The sequence below is a fragment of the Lithobates pipiens genome, unplaced genomic scaffold (genome assembly GCF_037356315.1).
Source record: "Lithobates pipiens isolate NorthernLeopardFrog02 unplaced genomic scaffold, aLitPip1_a1.2 Scaffold_27, whole genome shotgun sequence".
Lineage (NCBI taxonomy): Eukaryota > Metazoa > Chordata > Amphibia > Anura > Ranidae > Lithobates > Lithobates pipiens.
The window spans coordinates 119,311,528-119,335,196 of NW_027507788.1; the positions used below are offsets into that span (position 1 = coordinate 119,311,528).

General features: G+C 44.7%; 1 protein-coding gene across 1 annotated transcript in view; it reads left to right on the top strand.

The window, feature by feature from the left end:
• The window catches only part of LOC143934096 (sulfotransferase 2B1-like), a 293,347-nt gene that overhangs the window by 173,382 nt on the left and 96,296 nt on the right, over positions 1–23,669 (top strand). The window contains exons 3-4 of the mRNA XM_077457409.1: positions 13,902–14,028; positions 16,145–16,239. Coding sequence (XP_077313535.1) covers positions 13,902–14,028; positions 16,145–16,239 — 222 coding nt within the window. The remainder of the gene's footprint in view (positions 1–13,901; positions 14,029–16,144; positions 16,240–23,669) is intronic.

Sequence of the window (23,669 nt, forward strand, 5' to 3'; positions counted from 1 at the left end):
GTACTGGGTACAGAGCACGCAGACAGCACGCACTATCTCCTAACACTACTGACTGCAAGCTCTATTATAAAAGATAGATCACTAGCTATATAGGTGAGGTGAATATAGCGGTGTATACTGCGGTCAGGGCACGCAGACAATAACCACCACACAACAGCAAGATCGGAAATCGGCCGAAAACGATCGGTGTGTACTGTGTTGAAGGTACACAGAACACCCACTGCTTCAGACGCCAACACACTACACGAGGCCGCCGCGCTGGCGGCCTTATATAGTGTGGGGCGTGCACTACACAGCCTGAGCTATGATTGGCCACAAGCATCCTGCCTGTGGCCAATCATGGCTCTCCTCGCTGCTGGCGCTGCGATTGGCCAAGCATGCGGGGTCACAGTGCATGCTTGGCCAATCATGAGCCAGCAATGCACTGCGCCATCGCAGTGCATTGTGGGCCGTGAGCGCCACACGAATTTGACGTGAACGGACCAAAATGTTCGGACTTCGCCGAACGGACGAACAGCCAATGTTCGAGTCGAACGTATGTTCGACTCGAACATGAAGCTCATCCCTATAGGACACAATTAACTTTAGTACATTTCTTTGAATACATTTGTTTAGATATACAGTCATTTTGCAAGGTACAATACAACATCATTAGCTGTGTAGATATACTCATCCATTCATAAAACCAATAAACATTAGCCATTGCTCATAGTAAGTCGAAATGATCTGGGCATCAGTTGGATATATACTCGACGCACGTTTCATGGCTCTTGCCAATCATCAGGAGTACAAATGCTCTGAAATTAGATCAAAAGTGTCTATAAATATGGGATAACCTTTAAACGGAGAACAATCTCTCAAGAAAAGGGGGGCTATAACTTACTGTCCGGCCCATAGGTGACACCAAGCATCTGTCCAGGAGATACAGAGGACAGGGATATCGATCTCCCCCGGGGCTGAGGTGAGGAATCGCACCCAAAACGAGGACAGCAGCTGTGTAAAGCCCAGGTGACCATGATAGTGTAAGATGTGTGCTTACCGTGCTATTCTGCAGAAATATAGAGATAAAGCCTATTGAGATTATTTTACTATTGATGGAACAAATCCATACTTGTAGATAAATAAGATAAATAAATAGTGTGCAATTAATGCAATCATTTTAAATGCAATAATCTCAGTTACCTTGTGTATAATTCTATGGCTGCAGATATGCGTGGAATCCTGCTTGTGTGGATGAACAAGGTGAAATGGTCAGCTGGTTACCACAGACAGCTTAAATCCCCAGCAAAGGGCGGGTCCCCACCAGCGTCATGAAGCTCCAATTGGTGGAGAAAGAAGGAAAAGAGCTCCAGGCTCAGGTGTATAATCCCACCGAGCAGAGCAAACAATCATGACACCGATGCACAGGAGGCAGGCCCCCAACCCCAGTCACTAAGGGAGACAATGGGGGGAGGGGGCAAGACTGCCATGCATCGCAGCCCCGGGGTCAAACGAACACCCCAACAGCCCCCAACTCTCCAGCCGCAGACAGGTTCACCCATGGCCACAGAAGTGCACTAATCGAATTACATCCCATATATTATATTACATAGATCCATATATCAGTAATACAAGACCATACGAGTATATATAATATTAATTCAAAAAGAAGTTTTATTGGTTTTATGAATGGATGAGTATATCTACACATCTGCACTGCTAAAAATGTTGTATTGTACCTTGCAAAATGACTGTATATCTAAACAAATGTATTCAAAGAAATGTACTAAAGTTAATTGTGTCCTATATTAGTTTGACACTTTTTGTGATATGGTTTGTACCCAACAAATAAATATATATTTTTTACTCAGCAACACGCCTCATTTAAAGTCCCATTTGCCCTTTTTTGAATGTTGAAAAGCAGACAAGTTTACCACCTTCATATTATGTATTACAGGCTCCTTAGTTTCAATATCTAATATTTTCTCTGATTTCTCTATCGAGTACTTCTCCGATTTCTGTTTACCTCTATTCCTTTTCATTTTTCGTCCATTAAATCGCTTCCTACTTCTTTTCCCTTGTGTTTTTAAGTCATTATATTTTATGGGTTCGGGCTGATCTCTTTTATTTCTACTCCTTCCAAAAAAGTGTAGCACTAACCCCCGAAGGAGCTGCTGGTTAGATTTGGGCTAACCGTTACCTTCTGTTCTTGTGGCTTGTGGCATGTCTAGGGGATGTCCCGTGGTAAATAGCCCAGCAACTTCAGACTGACAACAGATCCACTTGAATGGATTTTATTTGCAAAACTCAGTCAATTGAACAGTCTTTCAACTTGGGATCAGAGGGTTGGGAAGGAAGTTCAGGTACTCTTAGTGTCAAAGTCAAAAACGTTGAAGAACTTGCTTACTTTGACTGCATCCAGAGAATAGCCATTCGCAACTGGATGACTACCCAGGTTGGACAGTCCCTCTCCCTCAAGGCCTAGCAGCCAACAAGGTGCTTACTCAGGAACAAGTCTCTGCCACAGACGTTGTAGAACGTACAAAATAATGTCTCTGCCACAGACGTTGTTGTAGAACATGTAGGGAAACCAAACTTACCTGGATACCTAGGATACCTGGATCTTTCAGCCTGCTTGCCGAGATCCACAAGACCGGATTCTTTCGGTTACTTCAGCCCTTCCAGGCTCTTGTTAAGAAAACCAACCCGTACGTGGTGTTCTTCTAAAGAGTCTTTCCCTGGAATTCTTGAAGTACACTGGGTCTCTCCCGAACCGGAGACGGCACCCAACCACCTCAGAATCCTCCTTTCGTTTCCTCGCCTCGGGCTAGCCAGCACCGAGGCATTACAGTCGGGTGGATCTGCACCCCAGGCCATAGCCTTCCTGGGGGCTGGTCAGGAGGACCAGGACCATGAAGTCAGCACATCATACTGGACCGGAACCCTGAACCAGGTGACGTCCGCATCTTAAATACCCTCTTCCAGAGGGCACAGCGAGAGGGCCACTCCCACTGACCTGGCTCCAAAAAAGAGTAACTTAAGCACCTGACCAGACCATAGTTCCATGCCTGCCACAAGAGACAGTGCCCCCTGTTACCAGGCTGAACATCTCACAGTCCAGTCAGACTGATGCCGAAGTCCAATTTAGTCAATTTATACCTAAACCAAACTGCAGTTTAGGCAAAGTTTAATTTAGAAAAACGCATAGAGCGTGCTTTTTAGGAGCCGCCGCTACAAAAGTAACAGATTTTTCTGCATTATCGTTTTCACTTTCTGATGATGACTGTGTCTGTTTAAAGGGAGTATGTGTTCTCAACCTAAAACACCTAGATCTACTTCGGCTTCTCTCAGCAAGGGAATTAAACATGTCACCTTTCTCCCAGTGTAATACATTTTGTTATAATTTTTCTTGTTTTTTAAATTGTAGGTTCTTTTGAATTCTATTTCTTTTTTCAGGAATTCATTATGCCTCTCAAAATCTTGGTTTTCCTTTAATCCCTTGGCACTAACAGTAAGCATATATAAGGCTTCATATATGCTTACTGTTGGTGTCAAGGGATTAAAGATGGTGATGTGGAGGGGGGGCATGGCTAACCGGCGCCGAAGATGGATGCCTAACTTAACAGCTCCGCAGTGAGGGAGACAATCAGAACATCTCTCGCCCGCAAGCTACAGCGCATCCACGCTATTCTTGCTCCAGAGCTGCCCGACAGCCAGACCGAACATGCCCTGCAAGCAGATGGGGAACTACAGGCCGCGAAAACTCACTCCTTTCATGTTCCCTCTGGAGGCACAGGTTAGTGAAGATGGCGGCCTAACCGTGCCACGAGCAGCTTATACTGACCTCCCGGACGATCAGCAAGGGGAAATAAGATCATCAGTGCTGCCTCTATCCCCATCGCATAGCACAGAGCTGGATCCCCTAACCAGCAGCTCAGCTAAGGCTCGGATGCGGATGGATTCACAATTCTAATGCCCACCACAGGCCTTCAATCCGCTCCAGTCCAACCAGGCCCTGCACAGCTCCATGGCCTCCTTCCCTACCTCAGAACAACCTGTCCTGGATACAACGCTTAAAGACATGCTCACATCCTTATAAACATCATTGATGACAGATCTTTCTTCCCTATTTAACAAAATCAACACTGACATGCATGCTATGGAGCAGAGAGTCACCACTATTGAGCAGGGCATGACAGAATGTACAGCCACTGTAAATGATCTGATCGATACATATGATGAGGTAAAAGATGAACAGGACTGGATCAGGGCCAAGCTGGCCGACCTCGAAGACCGCTCCCGACGAAATAACGCCAAACTGCAGGGGGTCCCTGTGACAATACTGGCCACAGACCTCCACAAATATGCCAAAGACCTCATCATACATATCATCATTCCTGACATATCGCCTAGAGACATCATAATAGACAGGATCCACAGGATATTGAAGCCCTCTCACCTGGAAGCGTCAGTGCCCAGGGATGTGCTCATGCGAGTACATTTCTTTCATATTAAAGAGAAACAGATGGCTGAAGCGAGATCCAAATCTCCATTACCCCGACCATACGAAGGGATCCAACTTTTTTCAGACCTCTCCAACTTCACGCTACAACTCAGGGGAAAGCTTAACCCCATCACTAAGGGACTCTACAACCACAAAATATTATACAAGTGGCACTACCCGGCAACTCTCCTTATAAACAAGAAAGGCACTACCCATGTCATTGGCGACCTACAGAAAGGGCTACATCTTTTACATGAATGGGGCATAATTCTGGAACCCCCCACAGTAAGGGCTCCTCCTCTACCTCAACGAGCACCATCACAGCCTCCACAGAACCCCAACCTCAGTATACTACTTGACATTCCAGGGCAACTTTGCCAATGTCTAATCTCCCTCATCGTTCACTGCTCGCTGTTCAATACTCAGTCTCTCCAAGTTACTGTTTGCCCCCGAAGCGGCTTTGCTGTTTTCAGCCTTCGTTAGTTTGCTTAAGCCGCACTTACGCTCACTCCTGCGTTGGTCACCTTGCACCAAACAGGAATTTCCTCATCGTTATCTCTGTTGCACCAGTTGTTCTGACTTGTTACCCTTTTTCACAGCTCCAGACCCATGCCTAGAGTATGGCAGATCCACCTATCCAGCGGAATCCTATCCTCAGGGTAAAGTACTCCACCGCAGATCTATCAAAGGTAACCGTAAGTGATCACAACTTATCCTCTTTACTTTTCCATCACATATACAGACAGGAAATAGCCATGCTAATTAATATACTCTCTCTGAATGCCAAGGGATGGAACCATCCATCCAAAAGACACTCCCTATGGAAAACGGCGAATAGACTTAACAGTGATATAGTCTGTGTCCAAGAGACGCATCTATTGCCCACATCGCTTAACCTCTGTTCTAACTACAAATTCTCCCAGATATACCATGCCCCATTCACGTAGAAAAAAAAGAGGAGTTCTTATAGCTATCAATAACAACATTGACTTCCATCTGACTCTAGCAATTTCTGATCCTCAAGGCAGGTATCTAATACTATTATGCACCCTCAACAATATCAAATACACACTGCTAAATCTTTACTCCCCCAACATTCAACAGATGAAATTCATTCGGAAAACAGTCCGCAAAGCCCAGGAACTTAAGCAAAGTCACCTCCTAATTTGTGGCGACTTTAACTTAGCAGTGGATATTCATATGGACACCACTTCAGGACCAAAGCGGAGGGATTCTCCCCTGAAACAATTCCTCCCATCACAAGACTTATTCGATGTCTGGAGGTGTCATCATGGGTCAGAAAAAGAATACACATACTACTCTCCACATCACCGATCTTATTCGAGAATAGATATGTTCCTCACTGATAAATGGTTGCTACAAAAAATTAGCGCTTCTGTAATCCACACCAGGGCCTGGTCTGACCATGCGCCAATCTCAATTTCTATCAATGACACGGACCAAAAGAGAAATAGTGATGGACGAACTTCTGATGGGACGTTTCGCGAACGTGAAACGCGAACGCAGCCGAAAGTTTGCGAACCGCAAAGTTCGCGGCAGGCCCCATTGACTTCAATGGCAGGCGAACTTTACAAACCTACAGGTCATATTTCCAGCCACAAAATAATTACTAGCTGTGCACACATAGTCCCACCACATGGCCACTGACATAACACATGTATGAAGTGAATCTGGGATTGACAACTACAAGTATTCTTTTTTTATATGTAAAATTCTGACAATTCAGGACTCAGGAGCGCATGAAGGCAATGGAGGAGAGGGAAGGTCAGGGTAGGCTAAGAAGAGGGTGCAGGAAATGATCAACAGCACCGTGATATAGAGCACTGACACCAGCACCGTGATAGAGAGCACTGACATCAGCACCGTGATAGAGAGCACTGACATCAGCACCGTGATAGAGAGCACTGACATCAGCACCGTGACATAAAGCACTGACACCTGCACCGTGATATAGAGCACTGACACCTGCACCGTGATAGAGAGAACTGACATCAACACCGTGATAGAGTGCACTGACACCAGCACCGTGATAGAGAGCACTGACATCAGCACCGTGATAGAGAGCACTGACATCAGCACCGTGACAGAGAGCACTGACACCAGCACTGTGACAGAGAGCACTGACACCAGCACTGTGATATAGAGCACTGACACCTGCACCGTGATAGAGTGCACTGACATCAGCACCGTGATATAGAGCACTGACACCAGCACCGTGATATAGAGCACTGACACCAGCACCGTGATATAGAGCACTGACACCAGCACCGTGATAGAGTGCACTGACACCAGCACCGTGATAGAGTGCACTGACACCACCACCGTGATAGAGTGCACTGACACCACCACCGTGATAGAGTGCACTGACACCACCACCGTGATAGAGTGCACTGACACCAGCACCGTGATAGAGTGCACTGACACCAGCACCGTGATAGAGTGCACTGACACCAGCACCGTGATAAAGAGCACTGACACCAGCACCGTGGTAACATTTCCGCCATTTTGTGTTTGTACCGGGGGTCTAAGTATGTTGCCACCCAGTACTGGTCCTTGACCCTTATGCTTTTTATACGAGGGTCCCTGTTAAAACACTGAAGCATGAAGGCCCCCATTTGCACTAAAGTGGAAGCGGTGTGGTGGCCTGGCTCCTGCTCATCATCCAGGATAATGTCGTCCTCTTCATTCTCCTCTCCCCATCCACGCACAACAACAGGGATCCCAGAAAGGTTTAAAGCATGCTCTTCTTGCTCCTCCTCATCCGCCCCGGCACCATCCTCCTCTGACTCCTCTTCAGACTCCTGTTGTTGACTTGTCTCAGATAAAGTAGCCCCCCCTGGGAATTCATCCAGCATTGCGACTTCCTCATCTTCCCGCTCCTACTCCTCCACAGCTTGATCAATGACACGACGCAATGCACGCTCCATAAAGAAGGCATAAGGTACCATGTCACTGATGGCGCCATGACTGCGACTGACCAGTTTGGTGATCTCCTCAAATGGCCGCAGAAGTCTGCAGCATCACGCATTAGCAGCCACTGGCGCGGTGAAAAAAAACCCAGCTCCCCAGAACCTGTTCTGCCGCAGAGTTCATACAGGTAGAGGTTAACTGCACGTTTCTGCTGGAGCAGCCTATCAAGCATATAGAAGGTTGAGTTCCATCGTGTCCGGCAATCGCAAATAAGACGTCTGACCGGCACATTGTGTCGCCGCTGAATGTCAGCAAGGCAAGCCATGGCCGTGTAAGATCTTCTGAAATGGGCCGAGATTTTCCTTGCCTGCCGCAAGATGTCCTGGACCCCAGGGTATTTGACAAGGAATCGCTGCACGACCAAGTTTAAGACGTGTGCCATGCATGGCACGTGCGTGATTTTGTCCTGTTTCAATGCGCTAAGCAGATTGGCACCGTTGTCACACACCACTTTACCAACTGTCAAATTGAACGGTGTTAGCGACTGATCTGCCTGTGAACGCAAAGCTGAAAGGAGTGCCGGGCCAGTGTGGCTCTTGGCTTCCAGGCACAACAGATGCAGCACGGCATGGCAACGTCTCACCTGGCATGTCGAATAGGTTCTGGGGAGCTTGGGCGGCGCAGCTAGAGACGCTAGCAGAGGAAAAGGAGGAGTCAGCCGAGGAGGAGAGGGAGGAGGATGGAGTAGGAGGAGGAGAAGAAGAGCCAGGCCTGCATGCAATCCGTGGCGGTAAAACCAAATCTACACGGGTGCCACGGGTTACATGCTTGACGGCCGTCAGAAGGTTCACCCAGTAGGCAGTAAAAGTGATATACCTTCCCTGCCCGTGTTTGCTAGACCACGTGTCTGTGGTCAGATGTATCTTGGCACCAACACTGTGTGCCAGAGATACATTCACTTGCCGCTGAACATGGCCATATAGCTCTGGGATGCCCTTCTGTGAGAAATACTTCCTTCCTGGGACCTTCCATTGTGGTGTTCCAATGGCCACAAATTTTCGAAAGTCCACCAGTTTATATGGCAGTAGTTGGCGGGCTATCAGTTCTGACAAGCCACCCGTCAACCGTTGGGCAAGAGGGTTATCCGGCGTCATCATTTTTACGCTCGAACGTTTGGCCCACGGAAGCCTGCCTTTTTGCAGAAAAACGTGAGCTTGGCGTGATGGAAGGTGGAGTGGAGGACAATTGTGAGGAGAGAGGAGAAGAAGTAGAAGACGAGGCTGGACGGTGAGAGCCTGGAGTGTGGCTTTGTGTGTTCCGTTGCTCCCACTAGGCTCGGTGATGGCAGCTCATGTGCCTTCTTAAGGCGGTCGTCCCTAGGTGAATGTTGGGCTTACCGCGACTTATGCGCTGACTGCAAAGATTGCAGATGGCAACACTATTGTCAGCAGCGGACACGTTAAAAAAAGCCCACACTGCGGAGATAAAGGACTGCTGCAGAATCGGGCAGCAATCTGCAACAGTGCACCACAACCCTATATATTGTGGACCTATACCAGTCCTTAAGGACCTTTGTGGAACTAGTAGCTAGGGATTAGCAGACTGTACCTCAGTCCCTATACTGATAAAGGACTGCTGCAGAATAGGGCAGCAGTCAAGTATAATATTCTTTCTATATTTGGAAGAAAGAATATTATACGTGTACAACCCTATATACTGTCTATACCCAATATACTCCTATACCATACCAGTCCTTAAAAAGGACCTTTGTGGACCTAATAGTAACAGCTAATGATTAAACTGACTGTCCCTCCTTGCTACACACAGCGTCCTGTCCCTCCCTGCTAAAGACAGGCTGCTGAATTTACAAGCACAGCAGTTCACTCAACGCTATATACTGTCCTACTCCTATACCATACCAGTCCTAAAAGGACTTTTGTGGACCTAATAGCTAGCGATTTGTGTCACTGCAGTCTCTCCCTGCTCCACACAGCAACCTCTCCCTATAGTGACAGTAGAAAGAATGTAAAATGGCCGCCGGATCGGGTATATTTATAAGTTAGGGGGAATGTCCAATTGTCCATGTGCTGAAATGTCTCAATTGGCTGTCCTGTACCCCATGATGGATGTGTCATCATGGGTCAAAGTTCTTTCACACTGTAAACACATAAGTCCGCCGAGCGAACAGCGGCAATAGTCTGCCGATTAGGCGAATCGCGAACAGGCAAAATTCGCAGCGAACCGACCGCCGGGTGAACAGTTCGGCCATCCCTACAGAGGAATACCTTTCTCTGGCGTGTTAATAACTACGTACTGCAACATCCATCCCACTTCCAACAAATTGCAGTTCGCCTAAATAAATACTTTGAACTTAATAATGGCTGGGTGGTGGACCCTGCCGTGGTGTGGAACGCGCATAAAGCGGTAATTAGAGGTATTATAATGAAACTTAGTTCCCTTTGCAAAAGGAAGAGGACACAGCGTATTGACCACCTGACCTTACAAATAGCCAATACTGAAAGCCTACACAAAGCCAACCCGAACCCAACTTATTTGGCCCAACTATTATCGCTACGACAGGAAATTAGAACACTCCTTCTCCACTCCTTCGAGCAAGTACAATGGAAACTTGAAGCCACCTCATACTCTACCTCCAACAAAGCGGGGAAAAAACTGGCACAACGTCTGAAAGGATGAAGAGCTAAAGCTAAAATAAAAAACAGCCAAAGGCCAAACGCTGCGCTAGAGAAAGGATATGAATGTCCAATAAATCAATCGGTAGAGCAGCCAACACTTCGAGTTTTAGATTACAAGAAAACCCCTAAATCAGTGACAAATAAAAAATAAGTGCAGCGCTAACTGATAAAACAATAGTGAAAAGAAAAATTTACATAAATAATAATTTGCGTTATAGTGCAACTTTCTTGTAAGTGCGATCTATTTATTTTTATTAAATTCTTTATTTAAATACTACACAATGGGAGCTTTTATTATTTTTATTCCCCGAGTGGTACCGATCCAGGATCAGCTGTATTACAGCATAGGTTTTTGGGAGACCGAATTCCCTGGGCTTGCTGAGACCATTCTATTGGTCTTTGGAGTCGGTAAGGAGAATATTTGCTTCCTAGGTGTTTTTCCACTTGGCAAAGGGATTTCATACTCACTGATCTTCGTTGGCAATTCACCTAAGGCCTTGTATCTATGGAATGATTTTCACTATATTTTCACTTTTTGGGACTCCGCCTTAGATTTCACTTTTAGCATATTTTCACCAGATATTTTTAGTCACTTTAAATAATAATTTTTTTTTGATGTTTATTATATATGCTTAATTCTAGTGTGCAAATCTATTATACTTAAGCAGCGTTTGTGCCATTAATCCACCATATTTCTTGATATATTATTATTCATGTAAATTTTTCTTTTCACTACTGCTTTATCACTTAGCGCTGCACTTATTTTTTATTTAAAGGCAAAATAACTCACCTATTCCACCCCCACTCTAAGCAGAAACTGACTAACCCTCAAGACATAGCCAATGCATTTAGCGACTATTATAGCGACCTTTATAATATAAACCGAGACCCGACCACGTTCCATCCCTCACAGGAAGACATTGACGCATTCCTACAACAAATTTCACTTCCCAAATTGACTGATCAACAACAAACCTCACTGAATGAACCCTTTACTGACCAAGAAATCCTTGCAACCATACGCACATCACCGAGTGGGAAAGGCCCTGGGACGGATGGCCTAACGGGAGAATACTATCAGCAATATTCCAACCAACTGATCCTATACCTGACGCAACTCTACAACAACGCTGCCTCCTCTTCCATGTTCCCTAAGGAAACCTTAAATGCCATCATAGTTAAAATCCCCAAACCAGGGAAAGAACCAACCTCTCCTCCAAATTTCCGCCCCATATCTCTTTTAAATCTAGATGTAAAGATCTACGCCAAGACCATTGCTAGATGCCTACTAGAGATAATGCCAGGTCTCATCCATCATGACCAGCCGGATTCACTAAAGGGCGACAGGCACCGGATGCCACGAGACGCATGATAAACTTGATATACCATGCCGAATCCACCGGAACGCCTTCTCCGCTACTCTCTTTAGACGCAGAGAAGGCATTCGATAGGGTACATTGGCAGTATCTACAAAAAGTCCTCCTCAAGTTTGGCTTTAGAGACCACATCTACAGAGCTATTCTGGCACTCTACTCCTCCCCTTCAGCGCAAGTCTTCTCTGCGGATATGTTATCCCACTCCTTCTCTATAACGGCATTCGTCAAGGGTGCCCCCTATCGCCATTAATATTTAATTTATTAATGGAACCCCTAGCAGAACATGTACATTCAAATCCCCTGATCACAGGTCTAAGCCCCTGTACACACAGTCGGACATTCCGACAACCAAATCCGTCGGATTTTGTCAGACGGATTTTGTCCGAAACTGTTGCATACACACGGTCGGACAAAGTTGTCGGAGAATCCGATCGTTCAGAACGTGATGACGTTATTTCGTTACGACGGGACTACATTCAGGCTAGTAGCCAATAGCTTTGATGTAGGAATTTGATCTGAGCATGTGTGGCACTTTGTCCGATCAGAATTCTCTACACATGATCGGAGTATGTCCGATCGGAGCATTTTGTCTGAAAATTTTACCCACATGTTGGAAAACTTGGTCCGTCGGATACTCCGATCTCCGATGGAGACCACACACAGTCGGAATATTTGACAAAACGGTCCGATCGGACACATTCCGTCGGAATCTCCGACCGTGTGTACAAGGGCTGACAGTAGGCAGCGCCTTGCACAAAATTAGTCTCTTTGCGGACGACGTCATCCTGATCCTATCTGACCCTACCACCTCATTGCCAGAAGTATGTAAACTACTAGACAGATTCGGAAAAATCTCCTGCTATAAACTCAATACATCTAAATCGCACATCCTAGACCTTGATCTAGATGTCACATCCAAACACTTGCTTCAGGCTCAATATCCATCTACCCTCATGTGGAAGTGCACTCACATACAAACCTACTAAGGACACATCTTCGCAATTCTATCAGACATAATGAGTCACCATATAACCCCAACACCTGACTTGGCGCTCTTGAACCTCAATATAGATTCGATACCCCAACATGCTAGACATGTAACCACACACATTCTGTTGGCAGCCAGATTGAATATAACCAGATTATGGAAGACAAATAGAACCCCGGCCGTTGAAAACACGTTGGACATGTTAAATTTACACTATGGCTACAAAACGACCATAGCCTCTAGTAAAGGCAATATAGCTAAAAGCAAACACTTGTGGTTGCAATGGGAGCTGTGGTCTGGAGCTGAGAAATTCCTTTGAAATCCCTTTGAACTAGATGACAATTTGTTCTTACAGTCATGATGTGGTAGCAAGTTTAACGCCTTTGTCTTTGTACTGCTTAACTATAGGTTGCACTTATCGAATCGCAAACCTGCCCCAGGTAACAAAAGAGCTCCCATTTGGTGTTCTTGGGGGAGGGAAACACCACAACCGTCAGGCAACCTATACTTTCAAACTTTATTATATACGCTCACTTCCTATTGGTTAATACATAACTGTACCTTTTTGACCTACAACTCTATGAGATTATTGTACAATATATAATTGTATTTCTCTGTTATTGGAAATGATCAATAATAATCTATTGATGAAAAAAAAAAGATGGTGAAGTGGAGTCGGCCATTCATTTAGCGGTTTAGTTCTCGGTTTGTGGGCCTTAAGGACGAGCGTCTGTATATATGTGGCCCTTTGTAAACAACGTACGATGCTGAGAGTTTGCTCCCTGCATGCTCCCAGTATGCTAGTTGGCTGGGATCAGTAGGCTCCTGATGCATACTTGCGATTGGGAGCTTTCTAAATATATGACCACAGTGACAGTCAATCATGAATGCCCGCCTCCGCCTCCTGACTTTTAGAACTTTTAAATGGCCAGGAGGTGGTCGGTGGGAGGGGATTTAAACTCAAACACGTGTGCATATGCATTACTAAGCTGCAATTGTGTGGTGTAAGGGACACATGCATGACAGATTAATGTGCATGCACACTAACGCTGCCAGGCAGTATACTGACAAGCTGGCAGCATTTGTGCACATGTGCAGGAGTCCTGGTGCATGTGCGCATATGTTTGTCAGGTTTCTGCCATTACCCAGATACAAGCGGTGCATATGCACACGTGCGCCAGGATTTATGTGCGTGTGCAAAAATGCTGCCAGCATACCATTTGGCAGAAGCCCTGAAGTGCTCTGCAAAACAAAAAGATATGAAATGGTGTCAAATAGAATACAATTTTTGAGGGGTAGGTAATAGTAAGTTTAGTTCCCCTTTATTTTTTTATATCTGCCTTAAAAGCCAGCTTTGTAGCACAGACATATGAAAACAGAGCACCTTTGATTGCTAAAAAATCTGGAATTCTTTTGGTTCTTTTCAGATTATATATACAATGCGGAATCCTAAGGATATAATTGTTTCTTTATTCCACTTCACCAAGATTGTTAAAATCTTCAAGGAATGTGAGAATTTTCAACAACTGATAGAGGACTTTGTGAAAGGGAATGGTGAGTTTATGATGTGAAAGAATACACAATACAACACAATACAAAAAATTTACAAAAAATGTAAGTAAAAGACAGGTGCAAGGAAAAAAAAACATTTAAACCACTAACTTATTCCTTTATATATTGTGTGTTTGTGTATCAGATAAGTTTTTGGGTAATTATGTGAATGAGTTGACTCTTACTTCACCCTGTATATGGTACTGTAATACCAGATTTTATCCTAACCCAAGCTTGGTTTTATACTAATGTGTCACATTGCAGAAATTCAGGTTTGTATGGAGGGAGGTGGGGTGTGAAATTGAAGAAGAGAGAGATCTCCAGCTGGATGGCACCAGCGTTGCCAGTGTGACTGGGTCACCCATAGAGCAGGCAGGAGTGGGTGCTTTAACCGATTAGGTGGCCACATATTCTGAATCTTTTACATGATAATGTCAGAAGGTGCTCATCTAAGTTTAGGTTTATTGAGAGCCCTCTCACACTGAGCTGCCGCGGGCGTCGGTGGTAAAACTACACTATTTTTAGCAGAGCTTTACCATAGTTTTTGCGGTGATTTTCAGCCGCTAGTGGGGTGCTTTTAACTCCCGCTAGTGGCCGAAAAAGGGTTAAAACCTCCCGCAAAGCACTGCTACAATGGTGCTTTGCTGGTGGTTCAGCGGCACTGCCCATTGATTTCAATGGGCAGCTGCACTTTAGGAGCGGTGTGCTCCAAAGAAGCTGCTGGCAGGACTTTTCCTGATGCCCTGTCAGCACTGGAGTGAATGGAGCCGCTGTTTCAGGGCGCTTTGCATGTGCTATTTTTAGCGCTATAGTGCCTGCAAAATGCCTCAGTGTGAAAGGGGTCTCACTCTTAAAACAGACCTATTATTAAAGAAGTATTGAACCAAAAAAAGCTTTATTTTCACCTGTTGATCTGGCCAGTAAGTCTACTATTTTTCAACTTCCTTTAATGGACCAAGATATCCAGCAAAAGCAGCAGTTAGAAGGATGAGACAAACTATATAACACAGACAGGGATTCTTACAACTGTCAGCTTTTATTAATTTATGTAAAATCTTTATGCCAAAAAGGGATAAAAAAAAACCTGTTGCTGTAACTAGTTCAAAAGTTTGTTAGTTAAAGGTTGTAAATCCTATAAAAAAAAAAAAAGTTCCTCCACCCCAAACTCGCTCATCCATGTCTTTATGGACCTTGCTTTGTGCACTGGTCCAAATCATTTGGTGTAGGGGGATTATGGTGTGGGTTTTTGTTCAAGGGTGTCAGCATACCTAGACATTTTGGACAACTGTATGCTCCCAACTTTGTTGGGAACAGTTTGGGGATGGCCCCTTCCTGTTCCAACATGGTTGCACAACGGTGCATAAAGCAAGGTCCATAAAGACATGGATGAGCGAGTTTGGGGTGGGGGAACTTGACTGGCCAGCACAGAGTCCTGACCTCAATCCGATAGAACACCTTTGGGATAAATTAGAGTGAAAACCAGCTTCTCACCCAACATCAGTGCCTGACCTCACAAATGCGCTTCTGGATGAATGGTCACACATTTCCATAGACACACTCCTAAATCTTGTGGACAGCCTTCCCAGAAGAGTTGAAGCTGTTATAGCTGCAAAAGGGAGGGCCTACTCAATATTAAACTCTACGGACTAAGACTGGGATGCCATTAAAGTTCATGTGCGTGTAAAGGCAGGTATACCAATACTTTTGGCAATATAGTGTATGCATGAATAATCCGAAAATTTACCATAAGGGGCTTAATACTGTACTAGTGGAAGGGACTCAGGGAGTGCTAAAAGTCCATGGGTTAGGGGGGAAAACTACTTGTCTTGCCCCGATCACTTACAACCCACGCTATGCCACTGCCAATTCCCATATCCATACATTTGAGGTGGATGGGGGAATTCTCCCCGCTGTGCTATTGTATTCTTACAGCGGGGAGACTCTCCTGCTATCAGAATACACAGAAAGGAACCAGAAAAAAGATTTGGTGCATCCACTTAAGCCTACTCTACAGTATATCCAACTATCATTACTTGATTTGACAAAGGTGCACATTATTATTTATATGTGCTATCATGTTGTAACTTTATTGACAAATATGTTCTATTCATTTTTCCAGCTCTCTATGGGTCTTGGTTTGACCATGTCAAAGGCTGGATGCAAGTGAAGGATGACAGCAGATTCTTCTTTATTACATACGAAGAGCTTTTAAAGGTATGGAAAGGCAAGGAAATGGTTTAGATATACACTAATTCCTCCTGAACTGAAACAAATAAGCTAATGTAGCGTGACACTTTAGACAAAGTGTCATTTATGTGTAAATTTCGTTTTTGCCTCAGGACAGTAGTGGGGTTCTGAGGGATAATTGTGTAGGTTAACTTTGACATCAGTTTGGCTGGGCTGTGTTAGAGTTCTGCCTGGTCATGTGTAAGGTGAGGGGCACATGACAGGCCAGAACCAGGCCTGGTTGGATGGGTATCAACTTTCTCGGAATCAGTGGGTGTGCCGGGCCACGCTGAGGAGTCTGGGGAAGGGTACTTAAGATGTTGAAGTCACATGTTCAGGAGTTCATTCGTGAGGCCCTAGCGGTCTGTTCCTGTTTCCTGGACCGGGGTAGTCCCGCGAGGGGTCCCGCGAGGGGCCCCGGTCACAGAGCGTTCGGTGCTCCGCAACATGCTTCTGTTGGACACCCGTCTGGTCTGGGGTAGGGATCCGTCTGTTCCCGAGTTTCGGAACCGGCTGGTCCAAGGCTAAGTAACTGAGGGAGGATTCAAGACGTCCGGGTGTGCTCTCGGCTTGGAGGGTCACCACAGCTCCTGAAAGTGACCGGGGGAGGACTCTTCAGAGGAGGGCCAACAAGCTGGCATCCTGAGAAGTGCCTGGTTACTGAGTTGTGAAGGACATTGATGAATCCACACTTTTTTTCAGTACTGCCAAGCAGACAGAGAACGTTCCAGGTACTGAGGAAAAAGGTTCCTGTTCGCTTTCAGTTACAACTTGTTCAAGGTTAGAGATTTCTTAATTTCTGAATCAATGTGCTGATTGCCATAATCTCTGGCTAGAGATTTGTTCGACCTTGAAGCGCCCAGCTGCGAGTGGCTACTCTCTGGGTGGTAATAGAGACTTTGTTATACTAGCAGTTCAAGGTGCCTGAGTTCTTCACCCTTGCCCTCTGTTCCCATACGAGACTGTGTTGTTGGACGTTACCCCTGCAAATAAAAACCTTTCAAAAGGACTTTATTGGTGTCAGCGTCCAAAGTTGTTGGGTATCAACCCTGGGAACCCCTAGACATGAAAGGACAAGCCAAGCGGAGGTAACCGGTAAGCCCAAAAGGTTAAGGCCGTCCCGCCAAGGGTTATGGCCACTACACTAATATATGAAAAAGCACTTCTGAGCCCCTGTGAGGATACAGTTTCACCAACTTGCAAAATTGCAGCATTTTCCATTCCATAAATGCTTTTTCATTCACTTGCAATGTGCCTCTGATTTTGCTACACAATCTTACTATTCAAGGAAGAGTTAACACACCCTTCTGTACTGTGCTGGCATAACATCTCCACACCTCAGTCTAGACCTCCCCACACAAACTTTTATGAGATATCTTGATTGCTCACACCGATACTGCTGACTAGTAACTCTCCTGTTCCAGCAATTGGCTTCCCTGCGCAAATTCACACAGCAAAGTTCTATTTTGAGTCCATTCTAGGTTCTTATTTTAACTGAGGCCCTGATAAAGAAAAATTTCTCTGACCCCAAACAAGTGTTGGCTGTTTTTTTAGCACAAAATAATAAATACATTTTGACTTTTTTAACTATATGATCTTTACCCAAACTAGGTGATATATACAGTCCAGCATTAGTAACAATCATGCAGTACACCAAATGTTAAAATTCTAAAGATGAATGCAGTGGGTATAGAAAAGAATCACCCTCCTGTTTTTATCCAGCTGTAGTTCTACTTATACTTATAGCATCCAAGTGAAAGATATAACACCAACAAAAAAATCAGAATCACTGAGTTGAAAAAGGGATCACACCCCTCCTAAAAATGACTTGTAATCTCCATCAGGTGTAGCTAATCACACATTCTCAATGGCACACAAAGCCATTTGACTTTCAACTGTAGTCATTTTGATTAGCTCAGTGCGAAAAGAGCTTTCCTGGAGTATTTCATTTCCTGATAGTGCAACTGTAGCAAACAATCAAATATGGGTGACAAGGCACTCTCTGGGATAAAGTTGTGGATAGACACAAGTCAGGCGTTGGACAAAAAAAAGTAAAATGCTTTTTCAATTCCTAGAAGCATAGTGACATCTATTATTAGGAAGTGGAAGGTATTTGGTACAACACAGACCCTCCCTGAATCAGGACATTTCTCCAAACTGGATGAAGGGACCAGGAGGAAACTGGTCAGAGAGGCTACCAAGAGGCCTACAGGAACTCTGAAGCAGTTGCAGGAATTTATGACAGAGTGGTCATTGGGAGTTATTTACGAACGGCAAATCCACTTTGCACTATAAGTGCACTACAAGTGCACTTGGAAGTGCAGTCGCTGTAAATCTGAGGGGTATGTCTGAAATGAGGGGGAGCTTTGATCATCCAATCATGTGCAAGCTAAAATGCTGTTTTTTATTTTCCTTGCATGTACCCCTCGGATTTACAGCAACTGCACTTCCAAGTGCACTTGCAGTGCAACGTGGAGTTGCCTTTCGTAAATAACCCCCATTGTGTGCATGTGACAACAATATCACAACTTCTCTACAAATGTGGCTTGATGGGAGGGTTGCAAGAAAAAAAATCACTCCTCAAGAAAGGCCGCATGCAGGCATGACTGAGCTTTGTCAAAATGCACCTTGAAGATTCTGAGGCCACATGGAAAAAGGTGTTATGGTCAGATGAGACTAAAATTAAATTATTTGGCCTCAACATCAAACAATATGTCTGGCAGAAATCCAGTACAGCTCACCATCCAAATAACACCATTCCTACAAGCATGGAGGTGGTAATATCCTGTGATGGGGCGTTTCTCTGCAGCAGGGACTGAAACAATTGTCAATATAGAAGGAAAATGGATGGGGCAAAATACCATGAAAATCTTGAGGAAAATCTGTTGCCCATACCTCCCAACATTTTGAGATGGGAAAGAGGGAGGCCTACTAGAAAATGTATGTAGATATAGGACACACCTCCTGCCACACCCCCTTAAAAGGAGACTTAAACAAAAAAAGGTTAATTAAATCCACAAGGGCTTTTTTTTACCACTATTATTCCTTTATATTGGCTTTTAAATTTTACAAATGCAGCCATTTAGAATTTGGGAAAAACATTTTGAAAGTATAAAATTAACTTTTTATACAACTACATAGATCAGACCAAAATGAGGGACAAATGAGGAGGAATGAGGGACAGCGGGACATTGTTCCAAATCAGGGACAGTCCTTCGAAATCAGAGACAGTTGGGAGCTATGCTGTTGCCCTCTCCTAGAAATTGTCAATGGGAGGGTTTACCTTCCAACATGACAATGACCCAAAGCACACAGCAAAAATTACCATATAATGGTTAAAGGATAAAAAGGTGAATGTCCTTGTAATGGCTAGTGAGAGCCCAGACTTAACCCCTTTTAAAATATGTGCTGCCCGACGGGGTATAGAATATATATATATATATATATATATATATATATATATATATATATATATATATATATATATATATATAGTTTTCCTAACTATTTTTCTATGGACATTTATATTTAGTTCACATGCTGCCTAGTGACCTTTTGTGGTAATGCATTTGTGTTCTCAAGTTTATTTCTCTTATGTTATGACATACTTCTTTTGTATGTAATGCTCCACCCTTCTTCCTGTGTTTTGTACTTCCTGTGTTTTATATTTCCTGTGTCATCAATGAAGTAACAAGCCTCATGTAGCAGAGCACATGTATTCTACATTGTAAGCTACAGACAATATCATCTTTTGACCGCACAATACCACAACCTGTACATCTGTTTGTATCCTGTCATCTGCTGTAATCTGATGTTCAGAATAAAAGCATATTGTGGATGGAAATTGGTATTGGTGAGTTCCCGCTATCTGATGAGGATTGTCCTCAATGATTATATATGCTTATACAGGGCAGACAAAGAGGTCTCACAAGGGATAGATCGCTTCACAACAATCAGAGTCATAATAGTCGAAAGCTGTATAGAATTCCCACAGCCTGCTGTGTATATGTGTGCGCCTGATCTGCAATCAAGCTTAGTGGCATCCGCCATCTTGTGAAGCACATGGTCGCACAAGTTTTCTGCACCGCACGTGAATGTTAAAAGCTGTTTCTCTACATTGAACTGTGTTACCCCATCTGTCTAAGCTGCTGTTTGTCTTCTTAAAGAGACAGTACCATTTCTTGCAAAAAACTTGAAAATTGTCTAGACAAGACTCTGAACCAATGCAGATTCACCATGCTTTTGAACCCGCAGATGTGCAGGGAGCAGATTCTGCAGATATTGCCAGAGTGTACGACCCAAACGTACAATAAAACCTACACAGAAACTCATAGAAAACAATGAAACCACTAGAGATGAGTTCTCTAGCAATCTGTCAGGCTTATGGGACAAAACTTCACAATGCATGTCAGTTTTGTCAAACTTGAATGATCAACCAGCTGAACTAAGAGACTCTATAGGTCGCTTATCTGCTGCGTACAAACGCTATCATCGGCTGTTTGCAAAATACACACCTTTATTGCAGGACTGTAATATAGAGGACGCTTCAGCAGAACTGACCAGGGCTGATGCACTAAACCAACAAAGGGATCTCTTAGTGCAAAATGCCCAGTGTAAGGCAGAAATCTGCATTGCTCAACTGCAGGAGATCAGATCTCACAGATCCACATCAACCAAGCACACTGCACATTCTTCTAGATCCTCTCGCTCCAGAAGTTCAAAATTAAGCGACAAGCTAATAGAGACCCATGCAAGTTTGGAAGCAAATAAAGCACGAAGGACTTTTACCAGAAAGGAAGCAGAAGTAGAAACACAAAAGGCAAAGAAGAAAGCTCAACAAGCAGAAATAGAGGCAAAGATGAAAGCTCAAGTGATGGGAGAAAGTGCTAACTCAGACTGGTCCATCCCAGCGGAACTGCAAGACCCAGTTGAACACACCAGTGAATATGTACTAAAGCATAATGTTTGCAATGATACAGAGTTATCTCCTGTACGTCTTACTAACAACACTGTCCTGACTCTCAACACAGGGACCTCTCATCGCCAAATGCCTGAGCCTCTTCAAGCCTACAACACAAGTGCATCTATGCAGCAAACCGCATCACCCCTTGCTGACAACAAGGTGACTTTTAGTAACAAGCCGCAGCTCAAGCCACAGCCAGCACAAGCCTTAGGGACTACACCACAGTTAAACGCTCTTGCAACATCATTTCATCCTGACAAACCTCACCCTAGTTCACCAGAGAACTTTCACACCCAGGGGTTCCACAAGTTACTTTGGCACAGAAGAGTGAGAGACCAGACTTGAATGACTTTGCCAGATATATGGTACGCCGTGAGCTAATTAACACTACCCTCTCGAGGTTTGATGACTGTCCGGAGAGCTACAGGGCCTGGAGATCAACCTTCAAAGCTGCTATTGCTGATCTCAACCTTAACACCAAGGAACAATTGATTTGCTCATAAAGTGGCTAGGGCTAGAATCTGCAGATCATGTTAAAAGACTGAGAACAGTGCATGTTGACCACCCAGATGTAGTGATGGCCGAACGGTTCGCCCGGCGGTCGTTTCGCGGCGAATTTCCGACATTCGCGGTCCGCACGTTCGAACGCCTTTTTCCGTCGTTCGCCGCGGCGGACTTACGTGTTTAATGTATACAAGAACTTTAACCTTTGGTGACACGTTTATCATGTGATACAGGACAGCCAATTGAGACATGACAGCACATGGACACTTGTACATTCCCCCTAACCTATAAATACACCCGATCCGGTGGCCATTTTACATTCTTTCTTCTGTTACGATAGGGACAGGTTCCTGTGTGGAGTAGGGAGAGATAAACCACTAGCTATTTGGTACACAAAAGTTCTTTTCAGGACTGGTATAGGTGTTAGGTGTTGATAGGTTTGCTGTGCTGCTGATTCTTGCAGCAGCCTGAGTGTCTTTTGTTAGTTTAGAGAAAGGGAAAGGACGGTGTATGCTACAGGGACAGCCAGATTAGTCTTTCATCATCATCATCATCATCATCATCATTAGCTGTTACTATCAAGGTCCACAAAAGAGCTGTTCCAGTAACCACTAATCGTTCTCTTTTTTTGCCAATTTGTATAGGGACAGGAAGGAAGCAGTGTTGTCAGGCAGTGAGGGTAATTTTAAAGACTTGCTGTTATTATTAGTTCCACAAAGGTTCTTTTCAGGACTGGTATCAGTGGTACAGTAATAGGCTTGTACATGTATAATATTCTTTCTTCCAAATATAGAAAGGATATTATACTTGACTGCTGCCCTTCTGCTGCAGTCTGCTAAACATTCACAACTCACTTGTTCCACAAAAGTTCTTATAAGGACTGGTAACTTGGTATAGGGTGCTACGGTACATAGGCTTGAGTGCGGTACAGTCTGCTGTTCTGTAAGGACCGCTATCGGTCCACAATAGATAGGGTTGACGTGCACCACTGCTGACCGCTGCCCTATACTGCAGCAGTCCTTCAGCGGTATAGGGACTGACGTACAGTCTGCTAATCACTAACACACAACCTGCTTGTTCCACAAAAGTTCTTATAAGGACTGGTAACTTGGTATAGGGTGCTACGGTACATAGGCTTGAGTGCGGTACAGTCTGCTGTTCTGTAAGGACCGCTATCGGTCCACAATAGATAGGGTTGACGTGCACCACTGCTGACCGCTGCCCTATACTGCAGCAGTCCTTCAGCGGTATAGGGACTGACGTACAGTCTGCTAAACACTAATACACAACCTGCTTGGTCCACAAAAGTTCTTATAAGGACTGGTAACTTGGTATAGGGTGCTACGGTACATAGGCTTGAGTGCGGTACAGTCTGCTGTTCTGTAAGGACCGCTATCGGTCCACAATAGATAGGGTTGACGTGCACCACTGCTGACCGCTCACCTATACTGCAGCAGTCCTTCAGCGGTATAGGGACTGACGTACAGTCTGCTAATCACTAACACACAACCTGCTTGTTCCACAAAAGTTCTTATAAGGACTGGTAACTTGGTATAGGGTGCTACGGTACATAGGCTTGAGTGCGGTACAGTCTGCTGTTCTGTAAGGACCGCTATCGGTCCACAATAGATAGGGTTGACGTGCACCACTGCTGACCGCTGCCCTATACTGCAGCAGTCCTTCAGCGGTATAGGGACTGACGTACAGTCTGCTAATCACTAACACACAACCTGCTTGTTCCACAAAAGTTCTTATAAGGACTGGTAACTTGGTATAGGGTGCTACGGTACATAGGCTTGAGTGCGGTACAGTCTGCTGTTCTGTAAGGACCGCTATCGGTCCACAATAGATAGGGTTGACGTGCACCACTGCTGACCGCTGCCCTATACTGCAGCAGTCCTTCAGCGGTATAGGGACTGACGTACAGTCTGCTAAACACTAATACACAACC